Source organism: Phasianus colchicus, chromosome 35 (assembly GCF_987193195.1).
Source record: "Phasianus colchicus chromosome 35, bPhaCol1.hap1.1, whole genome shotgun sequence".
NCBI lineage: Eukaryota > Metazoa > Chordata > Aves > Galliformes > Phasianidae > Phasianus > Phasianus colchicus.
The window spans coordinates 1,415,106-1,428,439 of record NC_143470.1 but is presented as its reverse complement, the minus strand read 5'-3'; the positions used below and the strand labels follow the sequence as shown (position 1 = coordinate 1,428,439).

Here is a 13,334-nt window from a genome sequence, read left to right as displayed (position 1 = left end):
AGCTATGGGGCAGCAGTGGGGTAGCGATGGGGCAGCTATGGGGCAGTTATGGGGCAGCCATGGGGCGGCTATTGGGCACTTATGGGCCAGTTATGGGGCAGCTATGGGGCAGTGATGGGGCAGCTATGGGGCACTTATGGGGAACTGATGGGGCTGCTATGGGGCACTGATGGGGCACTAATGGGGCACTGATAGGGCAGCTATGGGGCAGTTATGGGTCCCCCCCAGCACTTATGGGGCAGCTATGGGGCAGTTATGGGTTCCCCCCAGCACTTATGGGGCAGCTATGGGGCACTTATGGGTGCCCCCTGGCACTTATGGGGCAGCTATGGGGCACTTATGGTGCAGTTATGGGTCAGCTATGGGGCAGCTATGGGGCACTTATGGGTCATCCCTCACACTTATAGGACAGTTATGGATTCTCCCCCAGCACTTATGGGGCAGCTATAGGGCAGCTATGGGGCAGCTATGGGTTCCCCCCAGCACTTATGGGGCAGCTATGGGGCAGTTATGTGTTCCCCCGGCACTTATGGGGCAGCTATGGGTTCCCCCCGGCACTTATGGAGCAGCTATAGGGCAGCTATGGGGCAGTTATGGGTTCCCCCCGGCACTTTTGGGGCAGCTATGGGGCTGCTATGGGGCAGTTATGGGGCAGCTATGGGGCACTGATGGGGCAGCTATGGGGCACTGATGGGGCACTGATGGGGCAGCTATGGGGCAGCTATGGGGCAGCAGTGGGGCAGCTATGGGGCAGCTAAAGGGCAGTGATGGGGCAGCTGTGGGGCAGCTATGGGGCAGTTATGGGGCACTTATGGGGGCACTTATAGGGCACTTATGGGGCAGCTAAGGGGCAGCTAAAGGGCAGTGATGGGGCAGCTGTGGGGCAGCTGTGGGGCAGTTATGGGGCGGTTATGGGTCACCCCTTAACAGTTATGGGGCACTTATAGGGCAGCTATGGGGCACTTATGGGGCAGCTATGGGGCAGCTATGGGGCACTTATGGGTCATCCCTCACACTTATAGGACAGTTATGGATTCTCCCCCAGCACTTATGGGGCAGCTATAGGGCAGCTATGGGGCAGTTATGTGTTCCCCCCGGCACTTATGGGGCAGCTATGGGGCAGTTATGGGTCCCCCCGGCACTTATGGGGCAGCCATGGGGCAGCTATGTGTTCCCCCCAGCACTTATGGGGCAGCTATAGGGCAGTTATGGGGCAGTTATGGGTCCCCCCCAGCACTTATGGGGCAGCTATGGGGCAGTTATGGGTTCCCCCCGGCACTTATGGGGCAGCTATGGGGCAGTTATGGGTCCCCCCACAGCACTTATGGGGCAGCTATGGGGCAGCTGTGGGGCAGCTGTGGGGCGGTTATGGGGCAAGGGTGGGAGGTTATGGGGTCATCCCCTCCCCAGCAGCGGTTATGGGGCAGGGATGGGAGATTTGGGGTCACCCCCCCCCCCAGTGGCGGTTATGGGGCAGGGATGGGAGGTTATGGGGCCGTTATGGGTCTCATCTCCCAGCAGCAGTTATGGGGTGGTTATGGGGTGGTTATGGGGTGGTTATGGGGTCGCTATGGGGTGGTTATGGGGTCGCTATGGGGATGGTTATGGGGTGGATATGGGGTGGTTATGGGATGGTTATGGGGTGGTTATGGGGTCGCTATGGGGTGGTTATGGGGTTGTTATGGGGTTCCCCCCCAGCAGCAGTTATGGGGCAGGGATGGGAGGTTATGGGGCCATTATGGGTCCCATCCCCCAGCAGCAGTTATGGGGTGGTTATGGGGTGGTTATGGGGTGGTTATGAGGTGGTTATGGGGTGGTTATGGGGCGGTTATGGGGTTGTTATGGGGTTCCCCCCCAGAGGCAGTTATGGGGCCGTTATGGGTCCCATCTCCCAGCAACAGTTATGGGGTGGATATGGGGTGGTTATGGGATGGTTATGGGGTGGTTATGGGGTTGTTATGGGGTTTCCCTCCAGAGGCAGTTATGGGGCCATTATGGGTCCCATCTCCTAGCAGCAGTTATGGGGTGGTTATGGGGTGGTTATGGGGTCGCTATGGGGTGCTTAAGGGGTGGTTATGGGGATGGTTATGGGGTGGTTATGGGGTGGTTATGGGGATGGTTATGGGGTCGCTATGGGGTGGTTATGGGGTGGTTATGGGGCCATTATGGGTCCCATCCCCCAGCAGCAGTTATGGGCTGGTTATGGGGTGGTTATGGGGTTCCCCCCCAGAGGCAGTTATGGGGCCGTTATGGGTCTCATCTCCCAGCAACAGTTATGGGGTGGATATGGGGTGGTTATGGGATGGTTATGGGGTGGTTATGTGGTCGCTATGGGGTGGCTATGGGGTGGTTATGGGGTGGTTATGGGGTGGATATGGGGTCGCTATGGGGTGGTTATGGGGTGGTTATGGGGTTGTTATGGGGTTCCCCCCCAGAGGCAGTTATGGGGCCGTTATGGGTCCCATCTCCCAGCAACAGTTATGGGGTGGTTATGGGGTGGTTATGGGGTGGTTATGGGGATGGTTATGGGGTCGCTATGGGGTGGTTATGGGGTGGTTATGGGGTTGTTATGGGGTTTCCCTCCAGAGGCAGTTATGGGGCCATTATGGGTCCCATCTCCTAGCAGCAGTTATGGGGTGGTTATGGGGTGGTTATGGGGTGGTTATGGGGATGGTTATGGGGTCGCTATGGGGTGGTTATGGGGTGGTTATGGGGCTGCTATGGGTCCCATCCCCCAGCAGCAGTTATGGGGTGGATATGGGGTCGCTATGGGGTGGATATGGGGTGGTTATGGGATGGTTATGGGGTGGTTATGGGGTCGCTATGGGGTGGTTATGGGGTGGTTATGGGGTTGTTATGGGGTTGTTATGGGGTTCCCCCCCAGCAGCAGTTATGGGGCAGGGATGGGAGGTTATGGGGCCATTATGGGTCCCATCCCCCAGCAGCAGTTATGGGCTGGTTATGGGGTGGTTATGGGGTTCCCCCCCAGAGGCAGTTATGGGGCCGTTATGGGTCTCATCTCCCAGCAACAGTTATGGGGTGGTTATGGGATGGTTATGGGATGGTTATGGGGTGGTTATGTGGTCGCTATGGGGTGGCTATGGGGTGGTTATGGGGTGGATATGGGGTCGCTATGGGGTGGTTATGGGGTGGTTATGGGGTGGATATGGGGTGGATATGGGGTGGATACGGGGTCGCTATGGGGTGGATATGGGGTCGCTATGGGGTGGTTATGGGGTCGCTATGGGGTGGTTATGGGGTTCCCCCCCAGCAGCAGTTATGGGGCAGGGATGGGATGTTATGGGGCCATTATGGGTCCCATCCCCCAGCAGCAGTTATGGGGTGGTTATGGGGTGGTTATGGGGTGGCTATGGGGTCGCTATGGGGTGGTTATGGGGTGGTTATGGGGTGGATATGGGGTGGTTATGGGGTCGCTATGGGGTGGTTATGGGGTTCCCCTCCTGGCAACCGTTATGGGGTGGTTATGGGATGTTTCAGGTTCCCCCCCCCATCCCCCTGCTGGCGGTTATGGGGCAGACATGGGAAGTTTGGGGTTCCCCTCCCTGTGGCGGTTATGGGGCAGATATGGGAGCTTATGGGGTTTCCCCCCGGCAGCGGTTATGGGGCAGGGATGGGAGATTTGGGGTCATCCCTCCCAGTGGTGGTTATGGGGCAGGGGTGGGAGGTTATGGGGCGGAGATGGGAGCTTATAGGGTTCCCCCCCAATGGTGGTTATGGGGCAGGAATGGGAGCTTATGGGGTTTCCCCCTGGCAGCGGTTATGGGGCAGGGATGGGAGATTTGGGGTCACCCCTCCCAGTGGCAGTTATGGGGCAAGGGTGGGAGGTTATGGGGTTTCCCCCCAATGGCGGTTATGGGGCAGGGATGGGAGTTTATGGGGCAGGGATGGGAGATGTGGGATCAGCCCCCCAGTGGCGGTTATGGGGCAGGGATGGGAGGTTATGGGATTCCCCCCCCAGCAGCGGTTATGGGGTGGATATGGGATGTTTGGGGTTCCCCCACTGGCGGAGGTTATGGGGCAGGGGTGGGAGGTTATGGGGCGGAGATGGGAGCTTATAGGGTTCCCCCCCAATGGCGGTTATGGGGCAGGGATGGGAGATTTGGGGTTCCCCCACTGGTGGTGGTTATGGGGAAGGAATGGGAGCATATGGGGTTTCCCCCCCAGCAGTGGTTATGGGGTGGATATGGGGTGGTTATGGGGCAGGGATGGGAGGTTATGGGGTCGTGATGAAAAGTTATGGGGTTCCCCCTCCCCCAGTGGCGGTTATGGGGTGGTTATGGGGTGGTTATGGGGCCATTATGGGTCCCATCCCCCAGCAGCAGTTATGGGATGGTTATGGGGTGGTTATGGGTCCCATCCCCCAGCAGCAGTTATGGGGTGGTTATGAGGTGGTTATGGGGCCGCTATGGGTCCCATCCCCCAGCAGCAGTTATGGGGCAGGGATGGGAAGTTTGGGGTTCCCCCCTTGGCGGCGGTTATGGGGTGGTTATGGGGCGGATATGAGTGGTTATGGGGTTCCCCCCCCGAGGCAGTTATGGGGCCATCATGAGTCCCATCCCCCAACAGCACTTATGGGGTGGATATGGGGTGGTTATGGGGTGGTTATGGGGTTCCCCTCCCAGCAACCGTTATGGGGTGATTATGGGATGTTTCAGATTCCCGCCCCCCTCCCCCTGCTGGCGGTTATGGGGCAGGGATGGGAGATTTGGGGTCCCCCCGATGGCGGTTATGGGGCAGATATGGGAGGTTATGGGGTTGCCCCCCCCAGCGGCGGTTATGGGGCAGATATGGGAAGTTTGGGGTCCCCCTGCTGGCGGTTATGGGGCAGGAATGGGAGGTTATGGGGCTGCCCCCCCTGCTGTCGGTTATGGGGCAGATATGGGAGGTTATGGGGTTGCCCCCCCCAGCGGCGGTTATGGGGCAGATATGGGAAGTTTGGGGTCCCCCTGCTGGCGGTTATGGGGCAGGAATGGGAGGTTATGGGGCTGCCCCCCCTGCTGTCGGTTATGGGGCAGATATGGGAGGTTATGGGGTTGCCCCCCCCAGCGGCGGTTATGGGGCAGATATGGGAAGTTTGGGGTCCCCCTGCTGGCGGTTATGGGGCAGGAATGGGAGGTTATGGGGCTGCCCCCCCTGCTGTCGGTTATGGGGCAGATATGGGAGGTTATGGGGTTGCCCCCCCCAGCGGCGGTTATGGGGCAGATATGGGAAGTTTGGGGTCCCCCTGCTGGCGGTTATGGGGCAGGAATGGGAGGTTATGGGGCTGCCCCCCCTGCTGTCGGTTATGGGGCAGATATGGGAGGTTATGGGGTTGCCCCCCCCAGTCGCGGTTATGGGGCAGATATGGGAATTTTGGGGTCCCCCTGATTGCGGTTATGGGGCAGATATGGGAGGTTATGGGGTTGCCCCCCCCCAGTCGCGGTTATGGGGCAGATATGGGAAGTTTGGGGTCCCCCTGCTGGCGGTTATGGGGCAGATATGGGAGGTTATGGGGTTTCCCCCCCCTGCTGGCAGATATGGGGCAGATATGGGAAGTTTGGGGTCCCCCTGATGGTGGTTATGGGGCAGATATGGGAGGTTATGGGGCTGCCCCCCCAGCGGTGGTTATGGGGTAGGGATGGGCGTTTGGGGTTCCCCTCCCCAGTGGCCCCTATGGGGCAGCTATGGGGCCACACTGGTACCGCTATGGGGCCACTATGGGGCGGCTGTGGGCAGTTATGGGGCAGCTACGGGGACACTGTGGGGCAGCTATGGGGTAGCTATGGGGCGGCTATGGGGCAGCTATGGGGTGGGTATGGGGCAGCTATGGTGCTGCTATGGGGCAACTATAGTGCTGCTATAGGGCAGCTATGGGGCAGCTATGAGCAGTTATGGGGCAGCTATGGGGGAGCTACAGAGCCACAATGGTGCTGCTATAGGGCAGCTATGGGGTGGCTATGGGGCTGCTATGGGGCCGCAATGGGGCCACCTTGGTGCTGCTATAGGGCAGCTATGGGGCCAGAACGATGCCGCTATAGGGCCGCAATGGTGCCGCTATGGGGCTGCTATGGGGCCACATTGGTGCTGCTATGGGGCCGCTATGGGGCGGCTATGAAACCACAATGGTGCTGCTATGGGGCCACATTATTGCTGCTATGGGGCCACATTGGTGCTGCTATGGGGCCGCTATGGGGCTGCTGTGGGGCCATATTGGCGCTGCTATGGGGTGGCTATGGGGCTGCTATGGGGCCACAATGGTGCTGCTATGGGGCAGCTATGGGGCCAGAAGGACGGCGCTATGGGGCAGCTATGGGGCCAGAAGGATGACGCTATGGGTCCGCTATGGGGCCAGAAGGACGGCGCTATGGGGCAGCTATGGGGCCAGAAGGACGGCGCTATGGGGCAGCTATGGGGCCAGAAGGACGGCGCTATGGGGCAGCTATGGGGCCAGAAGGACGGCGCTATGGGGCCGCCATGGGGCAGCGCAGGTCCCGCACTGAATCCTTTATTCCCCCCCCGCCCCCCGTTCACCAGCGCCCCATGTATTCCCTCATCCTCCTCTCCCACGCCCGCAGCGCCGCCTCGGATCGCCGCCCCCCCCCGCGCCCCCCACCCCCCAAATCCCCCCCCCCCGCCCCCCCCCCCACCCCGGGGGGGTCCCAGCACGGCTCTGACGTCACCGGGACCGAAATGGGTGACCCTGGGTCCCCCCCCCCCACCCGGAAAACCCAAACCGCGTTGATCCCATTTGAGTTCGGTTTTAAGGGGGGTCTTGGTGCCCCCCCCCGTCGGTCCCAACCCACCTCGGGGGTCCCAACCCCCCCTCAGAAGCAGTTTGAAACCCACGTTGGTGGGGGGGAGGAAAAAGGGGGTCGACCCCCCCCCATTTTTGTCTCCTCCTCCTCCCCCCTCCTCCCCCCCCCCCAAGGCCAGGAGGTGAGCGGTGGAACTGCGGTGTTTTGGGGGGGGGTCCCGGAAGTGGGAGCCGCACGTGGGGCAGAAGCTGGGGGGAGAAGGGGGGTAATTAGCGGGGCGGGGGGTTAATTGGGGGGTGCGGGGGGAGGGGAGGGGGTAATTGCGGGGGGTAATTAATGGGGGGGGGAGGGGAATGAATGGGGTAGGGGGTAATTAGGTGGGGGGGGAGGGGTATGAATGGGGTAGGGGGGTAATTGGGGGGGCAGGGGGGTAATTAGCGGGGGGGGGGTTAATTGGGGGGGTGGGGGGGGAGGGGAGGGGGTAATTGGGGGGGGAATTAATGGGGGGGGAGGGGAATGAATGGGGTAGGGGGTAATTAGGTGGGGGGGGAGGGGTATGAATGGGGTAGGGGGGAAATTGGGGGGGGGTAATTAATTAGGAGGGGAGGGGAGGCGGTATGGATAGTGGGTAATTGGGATGGGGGTAATTAATTGGGGGGGGGGAGGGGGTATGAATGGGGTAGGGGGGAAATTGGGGGGGGATGGGGGTAATTAGCGGGGGGGGGTTAATTGGGGTTGGGGGGGGAGGGGAGGGGGTAATTGGGGGGGGTAATTAATTGGGGGGGGGAGGGGATATGAATGGGGTAGGGGGGTAATTAGGTGGGGGGGGAGGGGGTATGAATGGGGTGGGGGGAAATTGGGGGGGGAGGGGGGTAATTAGCGGGGGGGGTTAATTGGGGGGTGGGGGGGGAGGGGAGGGGGTATGGATGGGGTAGGGGGTAATTGGAGGGGGGTAATTAATGGAGGGGAGGGGGTATGAATGGGGTAGGGGGGTAATTAGTGGGGGGCTCATTAATTGGGGGGGGAGGGGAGGGGGTATGAATGGGGTAGGGGGTAATTAGTGGGGGGGTCATTAATTGGGGGGGGAGGGGGTATGAATGGGGTGGGGGGAAATTGGGAGGGCAGGGGGGTAATTAGCGGGGGGGGTTAATTGGGGGGTGGGGGGGGAGGTGAGGGGGTATGGATGGGGTAGGGGGTAATTGGGGGGGTCATTAATTGGGGGGGGAGAGGAAAGAATGGGGAAGGGGGGTAAATGGGGGGGGTAATTAATTGGCAGGGAGGGGATATGAATGGGGTAGGGGGGTAATTAGAGGGGGGGAATTAATTGGGGGGGGAGAGGGGAGAGGGTTTGAATGGGGTAGGGGGGTAATTAGTGGGGGGGTAATTAATTGGGGGGGGAGGGGTATGAATGGGGTAGGGGAGTAATTAGTGGGGGGGGATTAATTGGGGGGGGGAGGGGAGGGGGTATGGATGGGGTAGGGGGTAATTGGGGGGGGTAATTAATTGGGGGGGGGAGGGGATATGAATGGGGTAGGGGGGTAATTAATTGGGGGGGGAGGGGGTATGAATGGGGTAGGGGGGAAATTGGGGGGGCAGGGGGGTAATTAGTGGGTGGGTAATTAATTGGGGGGGGAGGGGAGGGGAATGAATGGGGAAGGGGGGTAAATGGGGGGGGTCATTAATTGGCAGGGAGGGGATATGAATGGGGTAGGGAGGTAATTAGAGGGGGGGTAATTAATTGGGGGGGGAGGGGAGGGGGTATGAATGGGGGAGGGGGGAATTGGGGGGGCAGGGGGGTAATTAGTGGGGGGGGAATTAATTGGGCGGGGAGGGGAGGGGGTATGGATGGGGTAGGGGGTAATTTGGGGGGGTCATTAATTGGGGGGGGGAGGGGGTATGAATGGGGAAGGGGGTAATTAGGTGGGGGGGGAGGGGTATGAATGGGGTAGGGGGGAAATAGGGGGGGCAGGGGGGTAATTAGTGGGGGGGTAATTAATTGGGGAGGGGAGGGGGTATGAATGGGGTAGGGGGTTAATTGGGGGGGGGAGGGGGTAATTGGGGGGGGGTCATTAATTGGGGGGGGGAGGGGAATGAATGGGGAAGGGGGGTAATTAGAGGGGGGGTCATTAATTGGGGGGGAGGGGATATGAATGGGGTAGGGGGGTAATTGGGGGGGCAGGGGGGTAATTAGCGGGGGGGGTTAATTGGGGGGTGGGGGGGGAGGGGAGGGGGTATGGATGGGGTAGGGGGTAATTAGTGGGGGGGTGAGGGTGTATGAATGGGGTAGGGGGTAATTGGGATGGGGGTAATTAATTGGGGGGGGGGACGAGGTATGAATGGGGTAGGGGGGTAATTGGGGGGGCAGGGGGGTAATTAGTGGGGGGGGAATTAATTGGGGGGGGAGGTGGTATGAATGGGGAAGGGGGGTTATTGGAGGGGGGTAATTAATTGGGGGGGAGGGGAGGGGATATGAATGGGGTAGGGGGTAATTGGGGGGGCAGGGGGGTAATTAGTGGGTGGGTGATTAATTGGGGGGGGAGGGAAGGGGGTATGAATGGGGTAGGGGGGTAATTGGGGGGGGTAATTAATTGGGGGGAGGGAAGGGGGGATGAATGGGGTAGGGGGGTAATTAGTGGTGGGGTAACTAATTGGGGGGTGGGGGGTCATTAGAGGGGAATTCATGGGTAGGGGGTTTTTTGGGGGGTAATTAAATGGGGGTAATTAGCGCACACAGTAATTAATTGGGGGGGGCGGTTGAAGGGGGAATAAATGGGGTAGGGGGATAATTAGTGGGGGGGGTAATTAATTGGGGGGGAGGGGGCAGGGAGGGGGTGTGAATGGAGTAGGGGGATAATTAGTGGGGGGGCAATTAATTGGGAGGGCCATTGAGGATTGAGTAAATGGGGTAGGAAATAATTGGGGGGGGGTAATTAATCGGGGGGTAATTAGTTGGGCAGTCATTTAATAAATAAGATAATTGGGGAAAATAATTAAATGGGGGAGGAATAAATAGGATAAAGGAGATAATTGGGGGGGTAATTAAATGGGGGTGGGGGTCATTGGGGGGTAATTAATTGGGTAGAGGGGTAATTGGGGGGGTGGGGGTAATTAAGTGGGGGTGGGAGGCTCGTTAGGGGGATGTAAGTGGGGTAGGAGATAATTGGGGGTAATTAAATGGGGGGTGGGGGTCATTGGGGGGAATAAATGAGGTGGGGGGGTAATTAAGTGGGAGGAGTAATTAAATGGGGGTGGGGAATCATAAGGGGCCAATTAATTGGGGGGTGGGGTCGTTATGGGGGAATTAATGGGGTGGGGGATAATTAATGGGGATAATTGTAGTGGGGAGGGGAAGGGGATAATTGGGGGGGGTAATTAAGCGGGGGGTGGGGGTCATTGGGGGTAATTAATTGGGTAGGGGGCTAATTGGGGGGGTGGGGGTAATTAAGTGGGGGTGGGAGGCTCGTTAGGGGGATGTAAATGGGGTAGGAGATAATTGGGGGTAATTAAATGGGGGTGGGGGTCATTGGGGGGTAATTAATTGGGTGGGGGGGTAATTAAACGGGGGGAGTAATTAAATGGGGGTGGGGAATTATAATGGGCCAATTAATTGGGGGAGTAGGGTCGTTATGGGGGAATTAATGGGGTGGGGGGTAATTAATGGGGATAATTGTAGTGGGGGTGTAAGGGGATAATTGGGGGGGTAATTAAAAGGGGGGTGGGGGCCATTGGGGGGTAATTAATTGGGTAGGGGAGTAATTGGGGGGGGTAATTAAATGGGGAAGATGGAAGAGTACTATGGGGTGGGGTCATAGGGGGTAATTAAATAGGGGGGGTCGTTAGGGGTAATTAAGTGGAGAAAGTCATTGCGGGGCAGTAAGGGGGGAACTGGGGGGGCGTAATTAAATGGGGGGGCAAATAAATGGGGGGGTAAATAAATGAGGGGTAATTAAAGGGGGGTAAATTAATGGGGGGGTAAATGAACGTGGGGCAAATAAAAAGGGAAGTAAATGAAGACCAATTGGGGGTGGGCGCAGGTTGATGACGTCACGAGGGGGGGGGGGCAATAAACAGTGACGTCATCTGATTGGAGCACAGGGCGATGACGTCACCAGGTTGGGCCAATGGTGTGACATCATCGGGGAAATGGGGGGGGGGGGGGGGAAGAAGGGACTCACTGGGCCGCCATCTTTGTCTCCTCCTCCGCCAGCTTGACGTCCTCCTCAGCCGCCATCTTGACCTCCTGCCCGGCCGCCATCTTGGTGCCCTCTCGCATCCCCACCTTCACACCGCTGGCCGCCATCTTGCAGTCCTCATGGGCCGCCATCTTGCAGTCCTCCATGGCTGCCATCTTGTCCTCATGGGCCGCCATCTTGTAGTCCTCCATGGCTGCCATCTTGTCCTCATGGGCCGCCATCTTGTAGTCCTCCATGGCCGCCATCTTGTAGTCCTCCATGGCTGCCATCTTGTCCTCATGGGCCGCCATCTTGCAGTCCTCCATGGCCGCCATCTTGTCCTCATGGGCCACCATCTTGCAGTCCTCCATGGCCGCCATCTTGCAGTCCTCCATGGCCGCCATCTTGTAGTCCTCCATGTCCGCCATCTTGTCCTCATGGGCCGCCATCTTGTAGTCCTCCATGGCCGCCATCTTGTAGTCCTCCATGGCCGCCATCTTGTCCTCATGGGCCGCCATCTTGCAGTCCTCCATGGCCGCCATCACGATCTCCCCTTCTGCTGCCATCTTGCCCTCCTGGGCAGCCATCACACCCTCCTTGGCCACCATCTTGTCCCCAATTGCTACCTTGCTCTTAGCAGCCATCTTGCTCTCCTTGGCTGCTCCCTTGTCCCCATCCGCCATGTCACCCTCCTCGGCCACCATCTTGTTTATGTCTCCAGCCATCATGCCCATGGCCGCCATCTTGCCCCCCTCTGCCATCTTGCCCTCCTCGGACGCCATCTTCCTTTTGGCCACCATCTTGTCTCCATCCGCCATCTTGTCTCCCTCCGCCTTCTTGCCCTTGGTAGCCAACTTGCCCCTATCCACCATTTTGTCCCTGGCTGCCATCTTGCCCCCCTCTGCCATCTTGCCCTCCTTGGCTGCCATTTCGCCCCCCTCCACCATCTTGCCCTCCTTCTCGGCCATCTTGCCCCAATCCACCATCTTGTCCCCATCTGCCATCTTGTCCCCCTCCACCATCTTCCCCCCCTTGGCCATCTTCCCCCCCTTGGCCATCTTGCTCTCCTTGGTGGCCATCTTGCCTCCATCCACCATCTTGCCCTCGGCAGCCATCTTGCCCTCCTTCGCCACCTTTTCCCCCTCCATCATCTTGCCCCCCTCCGCCATCTTGTCTCCATCCGCCATCTTGCCTACCATCTTGCTCCCTTCTGCCATCTTGCCCGCCATCTTGCCCCTCTCCGTCATCTTGTCTCCATCCTCCATCTTTCCCGCCATCTTGCTCCCCTCCGCCATCTTGTCTCCATCCTCCATCTTGCCCGCCATCTTGCCCCCCTCCACCATCTTGCCCGCCATCTTGCCCCCTTCCGCCATCTTGTCTCCATCCTCCATCTTGGCCGCCATCTTACCCCTCTCCGCCATCTTGTCTCCATCCTCCATCTTGCCCGCCATCTTGTCTCCAGCCGCCATCTTGCCCTCCTTGGCTCCCACCTCCGCCCCCTCCCCCCCTCCCCCTCGGCGGCCATTTTGCCCCCCCACGCCCTGATGAGCGCGGCCACCCCCCAATGCCCGGCAGCCCTGGCCAATTTCTCGGCCTTCCTCCTGCCGTCAGCCCCGCGTTCCAGCAGATACCTGACGGCCCTCAGCCGCCCGGCGCGGGCCGCGCACATCAGCGCGCTCCATTGGAAGCCATCTTTGAAGCGGACGTCTCCTCCCTCTCTCTCCAGCATCCTCCTCAGCGCCGCCACGTCTCCGTCCTGCGCCGCCTTCAGCATGGCGTGCCCGTGCCGCTCCCGGTCCGCGGGGACGAACGGCGCCGCCCGGCGGCGTTTGGGCGGCGGCGGCGGCGCCGATGGCGTCGCAGGCCGCAAGGCGGGCATCTCCTCCCGCAGCAGGCTCTCGTAGAAACTGCGCGCCTCCTCGCCGGCCGAAAGCTCCGGGTTCGGCTCCGGGTTCGGCTCCGGGGGCGGCTCGGCCTTCAGCCCGTCCTTCCACCCGCATTCGGGGTCGCGGGCCCGGCGGAAGGCGATCAGACGCGACATGGCGGAAAGGGAGCAGGGCTCCGAGGCACGGGCTAGGCCGCCATTGCCATGGCAACGCCGCACTGCGCATGCGCCGGCCCCGCTTCGCGCATGCGCCTGCCCGCTTCGCGCATGCGCCGGCCCCCTTTGCGCATGCGCTTTGTCGCATCGCGCGGCCCCCTCCGCATCTGCGCACGCGCGGTTTTCCCACCGGAAAACGGGACGGAAGAGGTGCATGCGCGTTGCGCCCTCCTGGCTCCACCTCCCGCCGGGCTCTGCGCGCCGCGCCGCGCGGTGCGCTCTGGGAGTCGTAGTTCTGCGCCGCAAGGGCGCGGCGCGCTGTGATTGGCGGACGGACTACGCTTCCCGTCGGCCCCCGCGCGCGGC

The 13,334-nt window shown here is 60.2% G+C and overlaps 1 protein-coding gene across 1 annotated transcript; it reads right to left on the bottom strand.

Annotated features, from left to right (window-relative positions):
• Positions 1-5,999: 5,999 nt before the first annotated feature.
• Positions 6,000-13,289, bottom strand: GPANK1 (G-patch domain and ankyrin repeats 1). The gene is given in 4 exon segments (XM_090128996.1): positions 6,000-6,010; positions 6,648-7,003; positions 10,931-12,393; positions 12,396-13,289. Coding segments are annotated over 4 exon segments (2,403 nt in total). The 5' UTR covers positions 12,969-13,289.
• Positions 13,290-13,334: the final 45 nt, after the last annotated feature.